The sequence below is a fragment of the Geosmithia morbida genome (genome assembly GCF_012550715.1).
Source record: "Geosmithia morbida isolate 1262 chromosome Unknown scaffold_4, whole genome shotgun sequence".
NCBI classification, from domain to species: domain Eukaryota; kingdom Fungi; phylum Ascomycota; class Sordariomycetes; order Hypocreales; family Bionectriaceae; genus Geosmithia; species Geosmithia morbida.
This window is the reverse complement of record NW_023336191.1, coordinates 599,718-620,515: the sequence shown is the minus strand read 5'-3', so window position 1 is coordinate 620,515 and position 20,798 is coordinate 599,718. Positions and strand designations below refer to the sequence as shown.

Genomic DNA, 20,798 nt, shown 5'->3' with positions numbered 1-20,798 from the left:
GGGGGGGGGTCCCTGTTGGGATGTCACCCAATCAATGCGTCTTCACCCGTCCCTTGACGGATGGTACACGGCCCGAGGTAGCGCTGGACCGACGCGTTACAAGATATGGTCTGTAATGACCAGTAGCCGTCACGTTGTACGGAGTAGTGTGGCTGGATGGTAGAATAATACTGGATAATAGGATGATGAGGGAGTATTGATAGTTGACGGGTGTGCGTGTGCATTCTATTCTGTCTCTGCAATGCCGACACCATCTACGTATGGTGCAGGTACTTGTGGGATTCCCAGACACACAGCTATGCTTGTATGAGGGGAGGAGTGCTGTACGGGTACTTACGCCGTGTCCCTGTCCAACCTCGTGACTCAATATATCATCTACAGATTACAATAATACATATACATATATATATCAATATTGCTCGGTAGTGCAAGAGAAATGATACTCTGTACATGTAAATGTGACAGGACAGCATCATGGCGCACATGTACCTGTAGCATTACATTTCAAGTCTTCCGAGAGGGTGCCTAGCAAAGCCTGGGTCTCTTCACCTTCCTGTATGACTCTGTGGGTTTTTTTGGGGGGGGTTTTTTTGGGGGGGGTTTTTTTTTTTTTTTTACTGATCTTTTTGGCTCGACTCGCACGAGTTGCAAGATTTGCATATGCAGACACGGCGGAAGCGAGCGAGCAGCGCGGACGACGTGAGCAAAGTTGACCGAGGTCAGACTTGGCAGCAGTCGTCGTACACATGCTGTATTGTACAGCCTGCGGATAGTCGGATACCAGGTTACAGGCAATAGCTCGTACGACGTAAAACGATAGAGTGATGGGACTCGTAATACCCGTCTCCACGCTGTCTGACCTTTTGACCCCGTACTCGTACCCGTCGCTCCATCCGGGTACGTAGTCGTCGTCTCTACAGACTAGTCGGTATCAACATCACTCGACGCTCGTACAAGTCAGTCTACTAAACCCTCTAGCCTCTACGTAGTGCGAAGGTCTAGCCAGAGTGCGTGTATATTAATAGCATATCACCCATCGCCCGAGTTCATGGGTATCCTTTCTATATACTCATACGCCGCAAAGCAATCATCTGCACTACGAGCATGGAGTATTACGCACATATGTATGCCTGTATATATCGTACTACATGTCCACACAGATCCGACTCGGCGTCCAACTTGTACCCGTAGATGATTCCCGCACTTTTTGCAATCACGTCGTACTACTAAACATCGGCATACACAATATATGGTTCCATGTCGTATTCAGACTATCTCACTTGCACCTGAGACTCTGGCACGCCACCACGTTGGAAAGAGGGAGGGGAAGGGGGAAGGGGGGTGTAAGGAATAACAGTAGTCCAGTCGTAATGCACGTAATGCACGGGTGGGGCGCATCCTATGAGTAATACCTCGCGTATTATATAATATTAGTAGGTACGTATAGATTTTTTTATTTTTTTTTAAATATATATATATATATATATGTGTATATATGCATACGGAGATGACTGTGCTGCCAGACTGCTTATGAACGTGCTTACCTGCGATGAGGATATCACTGTATGAGATACTAAATTCATCATCATCATCATCATCATCATCATCATCATCGGTACCGTCCCCCTCCCTCCCTTCTCCCCTCATCATCTCCATCCAGATCAACTTCAACAATGCAACCTGTCCGTACTCATCTCCTTTCCTCTCAGCTGCTGCCTCCGAGCATACCTTTTCCTCTCCAAGGAACCAGATGGCAGAAAAGTACAGAGGCGCTCACCCCGGCGCCTGAATTTGCACCGCATGGCCAATCACCGCGTGCCTGTCCCTGTCGACCCTGAAACTCTTCTACGAGTAGACCCACTCGATATTCCATCCCTACATATCCACGCCCACGCTGCTCGACAATCGAATATACTGCTGACAGTTCAAGGTTCCCATCGCGCGATGCTTTCCCCTCTCCCTGGCACCTGCTGGTCATCTTTTTTTTTTTTTTTCTTTTCTTCTCCCTACAAGTAATCTGTACAGACTACGGTGTACTATTTTAATACTACTAGTAGTAACCCACCACGTCCCAAGTCTTTTGTCATGATATCCCATCGATATTACCGACAGACGACTTGCGATGTATATTCCCTTCATCACCAGCATGACACCATCATAACCTCTCACTACCCGGTGCTCCTGCTACTCGTGCTGACAAGACACACGAGAGAGATCGCCCAGTACAGGACAGTTCCCCTTACATATATATATACACACATGATCCATCATTTCCATGGTCCCATCCAATCCACCCTCGGCAACAAACGTTCTTACATGTACATCACGAGTCTGAATTCTTCATTCACTGATACTACATACTACTGCTACTCTGTTCCCCCCTCAGCCCCTATTCATAAAAACCTCTCGCGGGACTTTTTGTAACGATTGATACACGTGATGCATACTCTCCGTCGCAAGAAGCTCGGTACTTGCAAAAAAAAAATTTAAGAGAAAAAGGAGAATCATTGCATGAATTACCACTGGTATTGCTTGCAGAAAGGAGAGGATCTCATCTCAACCTTCATCAAACTACTCTTGCTACCACATGTAGTACCCGTACCCGTACAGGGACTCCCATCACCAGAAGATCCAAACCGGGGGAAGGGGGCGGCACGTGCGGAGTGAGAGAGGGAGAGAGGCGACGGGTGATGATGCTCCGTAGCGACAGTAGCCAGTGGGACACACCAAGGGCCAGGCTGGCCCGCTCCCCAGCTATCATATATTACTTCAGTCGTGTACGGATATGTATGTGATCGACCTGATCTGCTTCGACCGGCATTCTGGCATTTTCCCATTGCGTCCGACCTTTTGTTCCTCTACGCTCATATCTGTACAGTCGTTGGGAGTGTCCAGGTACATTGCGGAGTACTCGTATACAATATTAGCAGAACCCACCCCATGATATGACATCTCGTCTCTCTGTCGTCACTTATTCCTCCCCTTGTACGGGGTAATATACATGCACTCCCACAACAACTTCTTACAGAGATAGTAGTATCAACAGAGCATCAGAGCATCAGAGCACCAAGCCCCAAGCACCAAGTAATACCAGGGCACTGGGTATCAGGCATCAGACAGCACACCGCCATCACATCTTTTCCATCCTGCCCCTGCGAGAACATACCCATCTTGTTCCAGCTTCTCAATTCTCTCAGCTACCCTATTCCCCCTTCACCCCAATCTATATTGTATACCAAAAACTCCGTCAAAGTGTCGTAAAAACCGACAACATTATGCTTGGCTCTCATGACATGGTAAACCCTTCCTTTTGCCTTTTTCTTCTTCTTCTTTTTTTTCATTTCATTTCATTTTGTTTTGTTTTGTCTGCCCGTCTCCCTTCCTTCATTCGTAATGCTCTCCGTCTGTCTTTGCATAACAAAAAAGATCCATCCCACCGCAAGAGTCTGTCAAGCTTGATACGAGCGGTGCCAATATCCCTTCTAATACGTCGTATTCCATTATATTCCATTTAGAACCCCGGCAGTAAATGCTTCGGGAGGAAGCTCACCCTGATACCGCATTTGTTAGCCTCATTTCATTCTCCATATTCTCTTCAGTGTACAGCATATGTGCGTGGATCACGCCTGTCGAGATAAAAAAAAGAAATATATGGATACTCACCTTCTTCTCATTGAATACCACAAGGGCCCTGCCAAAGTCCCACTCGACTTGTGTCAGGCACATCTCAGAATACTGCGCCGTCATCCCAGTCTGCTTGGACAGCTCCGCGATCATAGCTTGGTGCTGGTTCGGGTCCGCCGCGGAGGGGAGAGGAGCAGGCACTGCGGCTGCTGCCGAAGGCGGCTGCTGCTGCTGCTGCTGCTGCTGCTGCTGCTGCTGTTGTTGTTGTTGTTGTTGTTGTTGTTGGTGTTGGGGGACGGCAAACACGTTTGGGAGTGTGCTGTAGGCTCGGAGGGACAGCATGTCACTCATGACTCGGATGACGGACTTGCCTGGCTGCCCAGGTCCCAGGATAAAGGTCCGCGAGAAGCTACGTAGGCCCGCCGCGTTGGTCTTGGGGTCAAACTCCTCGAACTCGCCGTGCACGGACACGATGAGCCCGTCCACTCCAGCTGCGCTCTGTCCGCTGGGATCAGGAAGTCCTGGAAGCGGGTGGCAGTCCATGATGTACTTGGTCACGTTCTCCTTGATCGACGGGTGCCTGGTGAGCGGGAGACCACTCCACAGTTCGCCGATGACGTTGGCGCCCTTGAAGAGCCTCTGTACGCGGGCATTGTGCGTATGGATCTTAAACAGGTTGCGTGACACCTTGATGTAACTGGCCCACGGTAGGGGGGCAGGGCCGTCAGGGTCCCTGACCGAAACAGCGTCTACCGCTAGCGAGAATTGGCTGCCCTCGTCGTAGAGGTGCTGTGCCAGTGCCCGTCGGTCGTTGTCGTACGCCGTGAAGAATTCTAGCAAAAAGTTCTCCCCGATGCCGTTGACGTCACGGAAGTCGGGGCCGTGCTGCGGAATCGGCTTCGGGAACATGGCAGCTGCCTTCTCGGCAATCTGCTCGGCCGTCCGAAGTATGTTGCCGTTGATGCTCTGGAGCTTGGGAAACCAGTCGAGCATGGTGGTCTGGTAGTTGGGGTCCATCGTTTCGATAGGGTTTCCGACCATGTAAATCGTCTCTAGGCTTCTCAGCTTTCCCTTCCACCGTTCCAGGGCCTGCATCGATGGTATCTGGTTGCCGCTCATGTCGAGATTCTTGAGCTGCGGAAACGTCACTGCAACCGACTCAACCTGATTGACGTCGTCGATGTTATTGTTGGCAAGACTGATGCTCTCAATGGCGTCTTGCTTCTCCTTGGCCGTCTTGAAGAGGCTGTCACAGATGGCCATGAGGCCCTTGAACGTCTTGAGGGCTCTCTCGGCGCTCTCAAAGCTGCCCAGGCTGACCAGGTCGGCATCGCTAGCGAGCGCGTCGAGTTTCAGGAGCTTGTTGGGTCCGATGTAGCGCTGACTGAGGATTGCCTGTAGCTTGGCCCGGAGCTCCTGTGTAGCCTTGGACTCGGTGGCCCTGCCCTGATGGCCCAGTCCATCCTCGGATTCCACAATCTCCAGCTTGACTCCCGCAAACAAGGATGCATCGAGACTCTTCAGTAGCTCGGCGTCCTCCTTGCTTGCCCCTATAAAAACGTAGTCCCCAACCCGGTGTGACTATCGTTACTGTTAGCTGCGACAGGTTGCGACGCTTGATTGTCGAATACAAAAGGCGGTGCGACGGGCAGGCATAGTCGCGAACCCGTGGCGAGTGCGCAGACGATGCGTCGGGAATGATGTTCCTCGCAACCCAATTCGATACCGAGAGCTCTGTGCCGAACGGCACCCACGTTCCGCCTGATATTCAACGCTGCTCAACATACCTTCTTGATGGCGACCTGCCGTTTTCTTCCTGTTGTTGGGAGCGATGATGCCTTCCTCTCGAGAAAGGAAAGGAGGTTAGAGACACCGCCATCACGATTGCTCGCGGCAGTGCTATCGCTAAGGCCGTGAACCCGCACGAACACGAGTGGTGCGGCGTTTTGGATTCGTGACCTGGCTGCTTTGGCAGCGCTGGGGTCGGTGACGCGCGAGGCTAGCTGCGATGAATCTCCGCTGCCGAGGTGCTTTATTATGGTCTGAGCCGTTCGAGAAGCACCGCCGCGGGCCGCTGGTTTTGACCCCGCGCGGCCCCCTGGCTTTTGTCCATTGCCGGAGCGGTTCAGTCGGTGAGTTGCTGGGGCGTCCATGTCGATATCCCCGTCTTCGTTGATCTTGCCCTGACCACGCCGCTTCTGAATTCCACCTCTTGAGGTAGTATTTGCACCTGTGGGTTTGTTTTCGCGGCTGGACGATGCCGCCTTTCCTTGGGGGCCCCTTGGCGCCATTATGTCGTAGGTGTTTAGTGGATTGTCGCACAGAGCGCTCGTCGTGTTCCACGCCGTATGCAGAAGTCTGTGCTTGATATCGATGGCAAGTCGCCCGATGGTTGTATGACACCTCGGGGAGGAAGAAGGAGGAAGAGGAAAGGTTGAGACAAGAAAAGGCGACGGATCAATGTGTGCCGTAGGTTGTCACGCCAGACTGCTACCTCGAGGGGCCACCTGTGGAGTCTACCACGGACCGGCGCGTCGTTGGTGACTAAAATGAATGTTTCAGGGAGGGAGGGAATAAACGACAAAGTCCAGAAACTTCTTTAGATGTCGTGTTGGTATGGCCGCGGATCCCGAGGGGGTCTTGACGCGGGGAAAGATTGAAGGTGCAAGAGTTTGGAGGAAGAATTATGTTTTTTTGGGCAATGCCAGTGGAGTGACGTTGAGCACTGAATCGAGGCAGGTGCGACCGGCCGATACTGGGCGCTAGGCTGAATTAGGCACACTGAGTCATTCATGCTCGAAGTGATTTTTGTCACGCGCCTGCTGGCAGTGTTTGATAGATGCAACCTGGGTTTGGAGGCTTTTTTTTTTTTTCTTCAGTAAAATGATCACTTTGGTTCATTGTCCGAGTGTATGAATGACGGAAAGATTATTTGTTTGCGTGTGGAAAAAGCACACGTAATCACTCTGCAGAATGTTATTTGCAGGGAAGGGTGGTGCGCCTCCGTACAAGCTATGCCTAGTCGGTCTAGTACTGGGTGCCGAGTCCTACCTCCCCACGTGACCTGGTATCTGTTTCGCGTAGCTGGCGCGTGGGGTATCCATCATGGGTAAAGGTGAACCGCGATCTCTACGTAGGATTGTCATGGTTGTTCATTGTCTTCCATTGAGAAGGCCTAATTCTATCCTTGTCTATCATGCGTTCCCTCTAGTTCATTGAGTATCTCCAGTCCTATGTCCAAACATGGACAGCGATGAGTTCGATGACGGCATTGCCGACGACGACTTGCTCGCTGTGCTTGACCAACCAGCAGCACCGGCTGCTGCACCTCCAAAGAATGCAAATGACGTGAGAGTCGTAAATGGAAGGGGTGACCAGGACGGATCTGCTGCAGCTATAGCTCTGGAGCTCGAAGATATTCCTTCGGATGCATTCTCATCACCCGAACCTCCCAGCCGTACAGCATCAGTACCCAACCAGCCGAGGACGGCCAACCCCCCTCCTCGGACAGGTCTCGCTCGGACAAATTCTGGAGTTCTTCGACAGACCACCCTATTTGGAGATGAGCTGCAATTTGATGGATTCGGTGCGTCGCAGTCGCAATCAGCAGGCAATAGGTCGTTCCGAGCAGACCTCCCTAGTGAGGAGCCAACGCACCATGAGCTTGACAAGGAGGCCATGAAGACGTGGGTTTACCCAACAAACCTCGGCGCCATCCGTGATTACCAGTTCAGCATTGTTAAGAACAGCCTTTTCAACAACACGCTGGTAGCTTTGCCGACAGGGCTGGGGAAGACATTCATCGCAGCCACCGTCATGCTCAACTTCCATCGCTGGACAAAAAATGCCAAGATTGTCTTTGTTGCGCCGACGAAACCTCTCGTGGCACAACAGATTGATGCCTGCTACAACATTGCCGGCATCCCACGCTCAGAGACGACGCTTCTCACAGGTGACGTCTCACCCCAGCTGCGCTCATGCGAGTGGGAGGAGCGACGTGTCTTTTTCATGACTCCACAAACTCTCCTGAACGATATCTCGCATGGTTATGCCGACCCCAAGAGCATTGTTCTCCTGGTCATCGACGAGGCTCACCGTGCCACTGGCGAATATGCCTATGCAAAGGTGGCCAAACTCATCCGCCGATTTTCCAAGAGCATCCGAGTCCTCGCCCTGACGGCTACACCGGGATCCAAAGTTGAGACGGTGCAAGAAGTCATTGACAACCTGGGGATATCACACTGCGAGATCCGTACCGAAGAGTCCATCGATATTCGGCAGTACGTTCACCAGAGGAACATAGACCAGGTCGTCCTGGACCCGTCATTCGAGATGAGCCACGTGTGTGAGCTGTTCAGCAAGGCCCTGCAGCCCATGTTGGACAAGCTCAGCGCGCAAAACATCTGGTACGGCCGCAATGCAATGTCGCTCACGGCTTTCGGACTCATGCAAGCGCAGAAGGAATGGTTCGCGACTCGCGGGAGGTCCGCCAACCAGGGTGTCCAGTTCATGCTGCGCGCTATCTTCAGCGTGCTCACCGGTATTGCGCATTCAATCAAGCTGCTGAATTTCCATGGAATCAAGCCCTTCTACGACAATCTAGACGACATGCGCAGCGAACAGGAATCGCGTGGTGAAAAGGGGTCCAAGTATAAGCGCCAGCTTCTGGAGGATAAGAATTTCCAGGAGATGATGACGAGCATCGAGAAATGGCTCCGGACAGATGGATTTGTCGGCCATCCGAAACTGACGGCCTTGACAGATCACGTCCTCAACCACTTTATGGACAGCGGCGAGGGGACGCGCGTTATTGTCTTTAGCGAGTACCGAGATTCTGCGGAGGACATTGTGCGAACTTTGAACAAGCACAGGCCTCTCGTCAAGCCTAGTATCTTTGTCGGGCAGGCAGACGGAAAGAGAGGGGAAGGCATGAAGCAGGCTCAGCAGATCCAGACGATTGAAAGGTTCCGCAAGGGCGAATTCAATGTCCTCGTGGCCACATCGATCGGCGAGGAGGGACTTGACATCGGCCAGGTGGACATGATCATCTGCTACGACTCATCAGCATCACCCATTCGAATGCTCCAACGAATGGGAAGAACTGGCAGAAAGCGAGCGGGCAAGATTGTCCTGCTGCTGATGAGGGGCAGAGAGGAGGAGCAGTTTGCCAAGTCCAAGGACAGCTACGAGAAGATGCAGCAATTGATCTGTGAAGGTAGCCGGTTCAACTTCCGGTTCGACCTATCGACTAGAATCATCCCCAGGAACATCCGCCCGGATGTCGACAAGCGCCACGTCCACATACCCATCGAAAACACACAGGATCCCTCCTTGCCAGAGCCGAAGAAGCGGCGTGCTCCAGCCGGGAAAAAGAAGCCGCCCAAAAAGTTCCACATGCCGGATGGGGTGGAGACGGGATTCAAGAAGCTGTCGGACTACATAAAGAAGCCGGAGGCAGCTGAGACGGTAGAGACAACACCGGCCAGGAATCCCGAGCTTGACGACCTCGCCACCAACCCCGAACTGTCATCCATTGTCTTGCGCGACGAGGAGCTGGATGAGCTTAACAGGTCGTACCGTGACCTCCCCTTCAACCAGGACGCGGTCGAGGAAGCGGCCATGCCTAGTCTGACAGCGTATCCAGAACTGCAGAGGCAGCTGCGTCCCGTGGTCAAGCTCAAGCACGGGGACCTCACCAAGAGATGTGTCAAACTTCTGCGGAAGATGGGCACGGGATCGGGAGGCCTTGCTCGGGAGCGCAGTGCAAGAGATACGAGCAACTACCGAGAGATCCCCGTCAAGTCCTTTGTCGGCACCGACGGCGAAGATAGCAGCACGGAACCTGAAGGGTCAGCGCCGCGGCCACGCAAACGACAGCGCCAAGGGATACCAGCTACCACCACAGCAGCAGCAGCAGCAAGAAGCAGCGGTCGTCGTACAAAGATCACTGGCAGAAAGCAGACCATCCCAACAACAAACACATATACCTCGCTTGCCGTGCGGGGTGACGGGGACAACGAACTAGAGCAAGAGGAAGGCCTGACTCGGCGTATACGCAAGCCCAAGAAGGCCCAGGACAAGCACGGCAAGAAGCAGCGCGACCTCCAAGAGGTTGGGGACGACTGCGACCGCACCAGCGACCTCATGATGACGGACGGGTCAGACATGGGCTCAGATCTAGACGACTTTATCGTGTCAGATAACCACGAGCCTTCCAGCGCGCGCAGCCACCCGGCGGCACCCACCTCATCTCAGACCATGACGCTCAGCCAGGAGGAAGGGTCGAAACCAGAGGCGCAGGAGGAGTCGTATTATGTACCGACTCAACTGCCCGCTACGCAAGAGGAAGAAGATAGCGACGATATCCCCGAGCTGGAAGAGCTGGTCAGGGCGCCGAGCGCCATCGGGGGATCCTTGTCAGGCCACAGAACAGCTCGTGAACCATCGGGACGAGCAACAGGTCGTAATAGGCGGCAGGTCCTTGATAGTGACAGTGACGAATAATGATTTAGAAACGAAATCACACGGAGGTTGCCGCTGGGAAATGATTTACAAAGACTTAGAAGCGACGAGGAATAGGCGATGAAGTTAGGGAAATGGTGCTTAATTCCGCTAGCTGGTGGAATGGAAATGTAAAAGAAAACAACAAAATTATTACGCATCTATCTGATCCGATCGAGTTGACAGACGCTGTTCAACGCGGGGGGTGGTGCCTAAATTCTGACTCGAGGTTAGCCTTGGTGGTTCCTCCTTTGTCTGAGCAAGTGAGAAGTTGAAAGGAGAGAAAAAAGGGTCGGCATCTCAGAAACCCGGTTATAAGCACTACGTTACTTGAACGTCTAATACGGCTCTTCCTGTTTTATTTGTTTATGGGGTTGATTGCGATGTATTTCATCATATGCGCCGAAGGGGGAAGGGGTTCATCTCGTAAGGGGAGAGAGATGTGCGTGTAGGCCTTACCAGTTAGTTGGAGGAGTGGGATGCATATTGTTGCGTCTCGTGACAGCATCCCATTCGGATGGGTTTCGTCGTGATGAAGGCTGGAGGGAAGAAGAAAAGGAAGAAGGAAGAAAAAAAAGAGGGAAAAATAAAGAGCTGTTTGTGGTTATTGTGACATTAGTGGGGCTTGGAGGTGTTTAGGTAAGTATTTCTGTGGCAGTAAAGTTAGGCGCCACAAGGAGCAAGCCACCCTCCAAAGCCAGCTTATATTATTATATTCTAAGTGCAGTCAGTGTAGCTGGGTGACCACTCGTACACCACTACAAAGGCCCCGCAGTGCTGATATGCTCGGGCACCACTGCCTACAGCCTACAGGTAATATCGTTACAGCGTATGGATGCTCTACTACAGTAGGGAGTACGAGGACGGAGTACGGGTACGTAGTAAGTATCATGACTTTTGACATTTCTCCCATCACCAACAGCAATGACGTTCGTACTGCAAGATACAGAATACATACAAGGCGGCCGGGAATCTGCCCGGATTTAAAAGTGTCCATCAACAAACTTAAGACGCTGACTGGCATGTTATAAGTAATACTACTACTAGACGGGAGCATGATAGTTACGTAGCTCTCTACCTGCTTATCTCTTTTATCCATATGCGTCGCCTCAAAAGAGCCGCCCTCATCAGCCGACGTTCTTGGGCAAGTTTGAAAGCTAGCGCTCCCCATGGACCACGAGCCAATCAGCGGGTCGAGGAACCGATGATGAGGTGACGTCGGAGGCCCATCAGCCCGAGCCTCGTCTCTCTCCTCCTCCTCTCTCTCTCTCTCCGGTGCTTCCTTCTTCTTTTCCTTCCCCATCATCCTCTTCCTCGGAACACAAGGAATAAAGAGAGAGAAGTTGCGAAACGCCAGCTCGCCGCCGCAACCATGCAGTCTTCGGCCGTCTCTGCGTTCAAGTTTGTCGGGACTGTGTCCCTCGGTCTATTGACTGTGAGTTTGTGTGGATCTCCCCCCTCCTTCGCCCACCTCCTCCACCGCCCATGCTGTGTTTACTGTCTGGCCGTGCCGGGCCGAGTAGAGCATGCCGACAGCGCTAGAGGAGGGGGCGCGTGCGGACATCGAAGACGCAATTATCCCGCCTACTCTTCCCTGCATCCTTGCTCTTGAATTTCTCTTGCGGCTAAATGTTGAGCTGACTTTCCCCGTCCTAGGGCGTCTCGTACTCCGTCTCGGGCATCGCCATCCCCGCCATCCTCACCCTCCCATCCGCCCTGAGCGCCTCTCTCGCGCTCACCAACCTCACCTCGTACGCCCGCCTGCCTATCCTCGCCCTCACTTCGCTCTCGTCGGTGCCCCTGCTCCTGTCGTACGCTCTCTCCCCCCGCTCCGCCCGCCACCCTTATCTCATTTACTCGTCGCTTCTGGCCGTCTTCTCGGCCGCCGCGCCTCTGCTCGTCTCCGTCCCCGAGGCTCCCGCCCGCCCCGAGCCTACAAGGAAGCAGCAGAAGCGCCCCGTTCCCTCACCTCGTCCCATGGAGGCCAGCTACGAGGTCCTTGGTGAGGAGATGCACGTCGCCGAGGAGGAGGAGGAGGAGGAGGAGGAGGGAACTGTTATTAACGAGCAGGACGACTATCTCGATACCGTCAACGGTGAAGAGATTCGCGCCGAGGCTCTCGGCTCTTCCAGGACTCATGCCGTTCGCACGGGCCTTGCAGCTGTCGGTTTCCTCATGTCTGTCGTGGGTATCTGGGGCGACGGCGTCTCTGGTGGTGCCGTCTATGTCCTGTAGATGGGCGGCGCGCGGCGCTACGGAATATGCGAAAGGAGTTACCGCTACGACGATGGGGGAGACGGGGGTAGGTTTTCCCTTTGATGTCTTCGGCGGATTTTCTTCTTCCCATAATCATTTCGCAACAAGGACCGTCCCGCCACCATGACATTGTCTATTTTCGGTATGCACTCTTATCTAGCATGGGCACCTCACGTCGCCCCTGTGCTCAACATCCAGCCTTTGTCTACGATAGCTCCAGCAAGAAGTACATAGGGTTTTTTTTCCATCTCTTTTTTTTTTCTGTCAAATATGTCTCATCTCAGAAACATCATCTCCTTTCGCTTGTCATGGTGCCTCCGACGAGTCACTAACTGGTCTTTGCTGCGGTGCAAAGTAATCGTCGTTGAAAGACTTGTTGCTGATAACATTAAGCAGGCTATGGTAGTCATTGATTCAAACCGTCATCCGTCACGGTATATCCGCTGCAGAAATTTTTTTTCAAACCCCAAAAATGCATCCCTCCTGTTTCTCCTTGCTCTGGAAATCAGAAGCCACAACATTAGAGCAGCATCGCAATACAACCCCTGGCGTGACGTGCTATTACACCATGGACTGGTTAAGAGGGTCCCTCTCAGACCCGGCAAACAGGTACATGAGACACACGAGCAGTTTTCCCGATGCGGATACCAGGATTGCCACAGCAGGCCCGACCTCGCGGTGGATAAACGCCCCACACAGGGAACCCAGGACGAGGGCGATGAGGAACGCCACACGGCGGTTACGCGGACGGTTACCGGAAAGGCACAGGAGCCTCTGGTCGATCATGAGGTCGACCCACGCAGCCGTGGCCATCGCCGTGCTGATCTCGGTCATGGCCAGGCTGCGCGATTGAACCACCTGGCTCCCCGCGGCGAAGGCCAGGAGGCCGACGACGAGGAGGGCCCACTGGTCCGAGGGTACGACGGGGCGGGTCCACTGGATGGCGGCAGCCGTGAAGACCAAGGCCGTCTGCACCAGGTTGCACAGCAGGAGCCACCACCGCCTCCGCGGGCCGATCAGGTGGCTCAGCTGACCCGTCAGCCAGCCGCCCGCGAGGAACAGCCCAAAGGCGGCGCCGATGTTCTTGGTGATGAACATGTCGCCGTCGAGTGCCGGGGTCACCAGGGCTAGTATCAGGAACACTGTGTTACCCGTCTGGTTGGATGCGAAGCAGTGGTACTCGGGGAATGTGACGGCATCTGAGCGGGGGAGGGAAGATCTGTCAGTGGCCGGGGATGTTTTCAGTCAAGGGAAGGGGGAGGAGGGTCTACCTTGGATGCCAGTGCAGAACGTGAGGAGGATGAGTTGAAACTCGGAGAACAGCGTTGACCGGACATGTTGCGTAAAGTGTCGGATGATGACGTTCCTTGAGGTAGGCTTACCCAGAACGACGGGCACCTTGACCTCGGTCTCTTCCTGTGCAGTCATGATCTTGGCGGGGGAGAGAAAGAAGCTGTTGCTGGATAGATTAGGTGTACGTTGGAAGGGGGTAAACGGAACGCTTTACTCGTAGATTATGGGATTATGGCAAAAAATAAATAAATTGATGAATACGGCTATGAAGAGGGGGAAGAGAGGGGGGGGGGGGGATTTTTGGTCCCCCTTATATCATGACTTGCCAATGTGATGTGCGTTTATGTGTGTCGTCGCCTGTCCGGCTTGAGAGCGGAAATCTTAGCCGAGAGCCGTCGGCGAAGCCCTATCCACATCGGACCCGGTGTACCATTTGTGGAGGAGGGCCCCGAAGGAGATTGGGAGGAGGTTCTCCCTCTATTCCACTGTTTAAAAATATTTATACATGCTCGATATACACGTATTGAACATGTCGTCGAAGAGAAAGGACGGCATATGCTGTATTATCCATCTATCTGAGCATGGGACATTGTCTTTCTCTATCTTTCCCTCCCACCCAAGTCCGTCTCGCCAACAATGAACCCTATTGTTCACCCCGACAACCATTGTGGAAATATCCCTTTTGTGTTCCCAGGATGCTTGGGCGAAGATAGGCCCAAGCCGAGCCGCGAGCCGTCTTAGAGGCCACACCGTACAGTACGGTGGCAAAAGAAAAGAGAACGATAACCTCTTGCAGAGGCCCGGTCCATGTGCGCCGCGAGTAGTCCCAATACAGATGGTTCGCTTTGCTGGCATATGCCGTATTCCCACAAAAATTCCCTTACCGCTAAGCCTCCAGGACTGGATACGGGCAAGCGGCAACCTCTCAGCTGGGAGGAGAGGGAGTCACAGGTGTCTGACTGCGACGTCCAATCGGAGCGGACAGATACAGGCCGGCGAGACCCACCCTCCGCCCGATCGGCTCCCGGGGGGAAGAGGGGGACGAGGCCGGGACCGGGACGGAATATATTTTCTTCCGGCGCCGAGGAGGGGATACCGACAGCCGCTACTGCACCGACGACCGATGAGAGTACGCCTGGACAGAAGTTATCGCGAGCGGTGAATCTGCCGAATAAGATATGGATATTGTATGCTGTCTGGTGGGAAACAGCGGTCTTGGAAATCATTCGGAGAGAACGTCCAAGTCTGGGCCCTGTGTCTAGTCTGCACCGGGAAGTAATAGGACCTGCATTGGACGAATGCATTGTTTTACATAGACATATTGGGAGTGAGAGTGCATCAAGGACGATCGTCCCTACTATGAGATATTAGTAGGTGGAGTAACCATGATTAGATTGATATGATACGTCGCAATACGAGCACTTGGCATGTAGTAAGTGCTACTGCAACGAGGGTCGACACGTGATCTACAACGTCTCTCTCAGTCGATGACTAATAAACGCGCTACGCGGTTTGGTGGGCGGGAAGGAACGACCGTGAACACCACCACTTTAATGTGAGTGTGAAGAACGGCAACGACGTCCCGCACCACCAGAAGCAGAACCGGAAAAAAAACCGAAAACAACCGAAAAAACAACAACAACAACGAATAAATATATAATCGGTTATACTCGAGCCTCGAGAGTCAATGTTGACCGGCTTTCTTCTGATGGGGTCGTCCGGTACCCCTACGCCAACTTCATGACGCGGAACAACCTCAGTGACCACCTGACCTGGTTGTTACGCAACACGTCTCTCGCGGTCCCCAAGACTCTTGAGCTTCCGAGCAACAGCAATAGCGACGCCTCGTTTATCGAGGGCTCGTCTCAGAGCCAGAGTCATAATCGAAATCAGAACCGGGGCAGCGTCTCATCCTCAAGCACGTTTATCGAAAGCTCTCTCTCGGACTCGGACACCCGGTCCAAACCTACTCTCAATCGGCAACAGTCCTCCGCCAAGCCAAAGGTCACCCGTTCGGCGGCACCAACAGCCGGGAATGAACCTCTCCGCATAACGGAAGTTCGGCAGAAAGAGGAGGAAGAAGAAGACGAAGAGGAGGAAGCTTGGGCAGAAATGGGGCGTATGGCCGCGGCGGCGAGCCAGAAGAAGCCCTCGCTCGTCTCGAAACTCGACCAGCTTCCCACGCCAGTTCCCACGAAGACTCCAAGAAATCCGGCCGCTGTCAAGTCACGTAAGTTCTGGAGGCATGGTATGGTAGTAGTGGCGGAGCATATTTGGTGCTCCCAATGGACACTAGCTGACATTCACCACAGACCTCTGTAGCAGTTCCAAGAAGGAACACCTCAATACACCCTCGAACTCGCGTAAAGCGCATATATTGCCAACCCTGGATGTCTCTGACTTCCCCAGCCTCGAGGGCAACGACTGGGATTGCATGGACCTGACCGCCGACGACAAGGCTCCTTCGTCCGACTCTTTCACTTTTGGCAGCGACACCAAGCTCTGTGATGAAGACGCCGCCTCGCGGCCTGAGCCTCATGCTTCTAAGAAGGGAAAGAAGAGGAAGAGCAGCGACATTGCCGGGAACGAGTTCAGCGACGACGAAGAAGAATTCCCCGACATATACCGTCTGCTGGGCGAGACACCGCCGGTGGCAACACCGGGGAACAGGAAACGCGATCCGACCAAGAAATCGACACAGAAACGGGACACTGCGAAGCGCCTGAAGAGCCCGGGGGAGACTAACCTACCGGACCAGTCGTCACCAACGTTGCAGAAGAAAACGACAACCAAGCAAGAGCAAAGGCTGATGGCGACGCCCCCTCCTGTGGTAAGCAAACCTCTAAAGCCAAAGGTTGAGCCTCAGACCCAGAACGACGCATTCGAAGAATGGGTGGCGGCTGGTGGGGGGGAGGGTAAATTCGACGACAACATGATTATCCCCGACTCGGATGATGAGTTTGTCACGCCTCCGTCTCATAATACATCGGCAGTGCTGGGCGCAATCACTGTACCCGAATCGTTACAGAAGCCCCTCGGCTCTCCAACCAGACAGTCTCCAACCAGACAGTCCAACCCGCAACGCCCACCCAACTCTCCGAGTCGCCCAGATTCGACAGGTATATCGCCCAACGTCACCGGTTCCGGGGCGGGACATAGCCAACAGTTCTTGAAGGACTCAGTCGACCCAGGGTTCGCAGCTCCCGACGAGAGGCTCAAGTTGCTGGCGATGTTGTCGGCAACTCCTGATGCCCTCAGAGTCGCATGCGAGTCCTTGGAACGCCAGATTATCCACAACGACGAGAGCTTCCGACGCGCAATTGACGAACGCGCTCCCAAGGAGAGACGCAACCAGATCAAGACCGCAAAGGAACGCTTGTTGAAGCAACAGAGGTGCCTCCGAGGTCTTTCCGCTCCACTGCAAGAATACAGAAAACTCTGCGAGCAGCGCGAGGCGCTGGCACAGCAGGTGTCACAGTCATATATTGACGGTCTCAACACGGACGAGGACGAATCGCGACTGGACCAGCTGACAGATGGGATACAAGAGACGGAAGAAGCCCTCCTGAAGACGCTGTCCGAGGCCGGCGTCGATACCCAGACTCCCCTCTCGTCATCACAATCTGCCTCTACCTCGACGTCTAGGGACATCGTGGTCCCCGACACCCAGCCTCATAGTCGCCCTTCGGTAGACATATCACATATCCCGTCGGCCGACTCGTCCCTCGTGGAAATCGTGCCTGAGATCGTCCAGCAGACGCAGGTTTCTGCACAGGCCAGGATATGGAACGAGCCTATTCCCTCTACGAAGGTTGATTCGCGTAACGCTGTTCTGTCTCAAGATGATGACTCACGAGATGAGCCGTTCCCGAGGCAGGTACGGAATACGCCCCAAGCTCCGAACTCAACTCGAACTCATGGCCAGGGAAACAAGAGGAACGACCCTCACACGTCGGTTGATATGGGCGTGCCCGAGGATCTGTTCTCTGATCTGGATGATATTGACATGTACCCCTTGCCACGGTCCGCGAAAAAAGCACCGCAACTCCCCCCTCCGCCGCCCCCTCCGCCGCCCCATCGGAACCAGCCCTACAGGCCTCGTGCAGAGGACTTTAGCGACTTCAGCGACGACACAGAGATGCTGGCCCTGGCACAGGACTACGAGTCGCATCCCGCACCGCAGCCGGTCTCACGCCGGACCTTCACGGAAATATCGGGCAATGTGGTCCCTCCGCCGCCGACCAGTCGCCCGACAAAGAAGCTGCCAGCTACGTCAGCGTCCGGACCGGCTATCCCGCCCGAACTGATGACGCACCCATGGTCACCAGAGGTGCAGAAAAAGCTGAAAGACCGCTTTCGAATGAGGGGGTTCCGTCATAATCAACTCGAGGCCATAAACGCCACCTTGGCTGGCGACGACGCCTTTGTGCTGATGCCGACGGGCGGTGGAAAGTCTCTGTGCTACCAACTCCCAGCAGTAGTCAGGTCTGGCAAGACTAGAGGTATGACGATTGTCGTCTCGCCTCTGCTCAGTCTTATGCAGGACCAGGTCGATCACATGAGGGCCCTCGGTATCCAGGCCGTTGCATTCAACAGCGAGTGCTCTGCCGAGTACAAGAGGCAGGTTCTAGGTGCATTCAACGAACGGAACCCCGAGAACTTTGTCGAGCTCCTATATGTGACGCCGGAAATGGTTAGCAAGAGTATGCAGTTTGAAAGGGCCATGGAGACTCTGTATCAAAAGGGCAAGTTTGCACGACTCGTCATCGACGAAGCGCACTGTGTCAGTCAATGGGGTCACGATTTTCGCCCCGACTACAAGACACTCGGCCGGATGCGCTCCAAGTTTCCCAATGTCCCCATCATGGCCCTCACCGCCACGGCCACGCAGAACGTCATCGTGGACATCAAACACAACCTCGGCATGCCCCGATGCAAGGTCTTCTCCCAAAGCTTCAACAGGCCCAATCTATCCTACAAGGTGCGCCCCAAGGGCACCAACGCCAACGTGCTAGAGCATATCGCCTCTCTCATCAATGAAAACTACGACGGGATGAGCGGCATCATCTATACTATTTCTCGGAAGCAGGCCGAGGATGTCGCAGACAAGCTATCATCCATCCACGGCGTCGCTGCGGGATTCTACCACGCCGGCATAGACCCTGTATCAAAGGCGGAGGTGCAGAAGTCGTGGCAGCGCGGGGACATGAAGGTGGTTGTGGCGACAATCGCCTTTGGCATGGGAATCGACAAGCCCGATGTGAGATTTGTCATCCACCACGGTATACCGAAGAGCCTCGAGGGCTACTACCAGGAGACCGGACGTGCCGGCCGAGACGGCAAACCGTCAGACTGCATCCTGTATTTTGGCAAGGCGGACGTACGGGTCCTCAAGAAGATGATACAGGACGGCGACGGGAGTGCAGAGCAGAGGGAGCGACAGATGAATATGTTGAACCGGGTGACGGCCTTTTGCGAGAACAAGGCCGACTGCCGGCGTGCCGAGGTGCTGCGGTACTTTGGCGAGGACTTCGACGCGTCGCAGTGCAACAAGACGTGCGACAATTGCCAGGCGGGGTTGGTGTTTGAGGAACAGGATTTCTCGAGCCACGCCGTTGCCGCAATCGAGGTGGTCAAGGCGCAGAGGAAGCTGACCCCCAGCCAGTGCGCCGACATACTCCTGGGCAAGAAGTATCCGGATCATGAGGGCCGCTACTCGGACCAGTGGTACGGGCAGGCACAGGGCCTCAGGAAGTACGAGGTCATCCGCATCATCGACAAGCTCTACGCGGAGAAGGCCTTCAAGGAGTACAACCAGGTCAACCGGCACGACCTGGCCATCCAGTACCTGAGCCTGGGCCCCATGGCCAAGGCATTCCTCCTCGGCCACCGGAAGCTCATGCTTACCATCCAGGTCGACGACAAGGCCAAGCCAAAAGCCAAGAAGGCGACCGGCAAGAAGGGCAAGGGCAAGGACAAGGGCGACTCGCTCGCCGTGCAGTCGACCTATGTGTCGTCACCGATCGAGAGGCGTAGGGGCCGCTCCCGTGTTGTGGAGAGTGACGGCGAGGAAGGAGAGAGCGGTCACCCCACGACGGCCCACGGTTACGAGGACGACGGATTTGTCGTCGACGACGACGTGCTGGACATTGAACTCGAAGAAGACGACGAGGATGCATTTGCCCCACCTCCTCGGGCCGCGAGACCAGCTTCCAAGGTATCGACATCGTCCAAGGCAACCAGATCCGCACCCAAGCCAAAACCATCCAAACCACAAAGGAGCCCAGGACCGCCCATCCCGACCGACACGCGGCTGGAAGACCTCCCCGAGATCCACCAGGACATAGCGCAAAACTTTGTCATCGAGGCCAAGAAGTGGGAGGAGCAGGTGCGCAACCGCAAGGAGATCCGTCGCCCCCTCTTCTCGGACCGGGACCTTCGCCAGATGGCCATCAACTGGACCACATCTGTTGCTGAGATGAGCCGCATTCCCGGAATAGACGTTGCCAAGGTCATGGAGCACGGACCCAAGCTCGTCGTCATTCTACGGAACTTTCACCAAACATACAAGGAGATGATGGGACCGGCCAACACTCTCCCCACCCCAGCCCCGATTCCAGCTCCAGCGCCCCCTTCCCGCCAGCAGCAGCAGCAGCAGCAGCAGCAGCAAGAAGAAGATATAGTAGATCTCATAAGCTCGGAATCCGAAATGGACGACCTGGACCTCGACGATGAAGACGACGGCGATCTCAACGTACCAGCCTCGTCCTCCTCTCACTACTTCGATAACGACCCCACCTCCAGGCTCGAGGTGCAGGCCTTCCACGAAAGACTCCAAGGTCTGGCAGGCGGTGGCGTGGCGGGCAGTCAATCAACCGGTGGCGGCAGAGCCCGCTCCTCTTCTTCCTCAGGTTACAGAGGTGGTAAGAAGTGGGGTGGAGGAGGAGGAGGAAGGAAGTGGTCTAAGAAGGGCGGCGGCAGTTTCGCCAAAAGGAAAGGAGGTTCCTCTACCTCTTCGTCGGGATCGAGAAGGGCTAGCGGTTCCGGGACCGGTTCATCGAGGGGTGGGAAGATTACAAGGAAGACTGGCGGTGGGATCGGGCTGATGTCGTTGTGAAGGAGGA

General features: G+C 54.4%; 5 protein-coding genes across 5 annotated transcripts; 3 read left to right on the top strand and 2 right to left on the bottom strand.

Annotated features, from left to right (window-relative positions):
* Window positions 1-3,500: 3,500 nt before the first annotated feature.
* On the bottom strand, window positions 3,501-5,915 carry GMORB2_5666 (nuclear RNA export factor; the record flags this gene model as incomplete). Its single annotated transcript, XM_035467636.1, has 3 exons — window positions 3,501-3,551; window positions 3,664-5,205; window positions 5,412-5,915. The coding sequence occupies 3 exons, from the start codon at window positions 5,913-5,915 to the stop codon at window positions 3,501-3,503; spliced, it is 2,097 nt and encodes a 698-aa protein (XP_035322602.1).
* A 952-nt stretch (window positions 5,916-6,867) lies between these two features.
* Window positions 6,868-10,128, top strand: GMORB2_5665 (ATP-dependent DNA helicase MPH1; the record flags this gene model as incomplete). Its single annotated transcript, XM_035467635.1, has 1 exon — window positions 6,868-10,128. The coding sequence occupies one exon, from the start codon at window positions 6,868-6,870 to the stop codon at window positions 10,126-10,128; it is 3,261 nt and encodes a 1,086-aa protein (XP_035322601.1).
* Window positions 10,129-11,497: 1,369 nt separating this feature from the next.
* Window positions 11,498-12,360, top strand: GMORB2_5664 (autophagy-related protein 33; the record flags this gene model as incomplete). Its single annotated transcript, XM_035467634.1, has 2 exons — window positions 11,498-11,560; window positions 11,782-12,360. 2 exons carry the CDS (start codon window positions 11,498-11,500, stop codon window positions 12,358-12,360), a joined length of 642 nt encoding a protein of 213 aa, XP_035322600.1.
* Window positions 12,361-12,942: 582 nt separating this feature from the next.
* GMORB2_5663 (Protein of unknown function (DUF1275)) lies at window positions 12,943-13,809 on the bottom strand (the record flags this gene model as incomplete). The annotated part of the gene is made up of 2 exons (XM_035467633.1): window positions 12,943-13,580; window positions 13,653-13,809. The coding sequence occupies 2 exons, from the start codon at window positions 13,807-13,809 to the stop codon at window positions 12,943-12,945; spliced, it is 795 nt and encodes a 264-aa protein (XP_035322599.1).
* A 1,605-nt stretch (window positions 13,810-15,414) lies between these two features.
* GMORB2_5662 (bloom syndrome protein) lies at window positions 15,415-20,791 on the top strand (the record flags this gene model as incomplete). The annotated part of the gene is made up of 2 exons (XM_035467632.1): window positions 15,415-15,904; window positions 15,987-20,791. The coding sequence occupies 2 exons, from the start codon at window positions 15,415-15,417 to the stop codon at window positions 20,789-20,791; spliced, it is 5,295 nt and encodes a 1,764-aa protein (XP_035322598.1).
* Window positions 20,792-20,798: the final 7 nt, after the last annotated feature.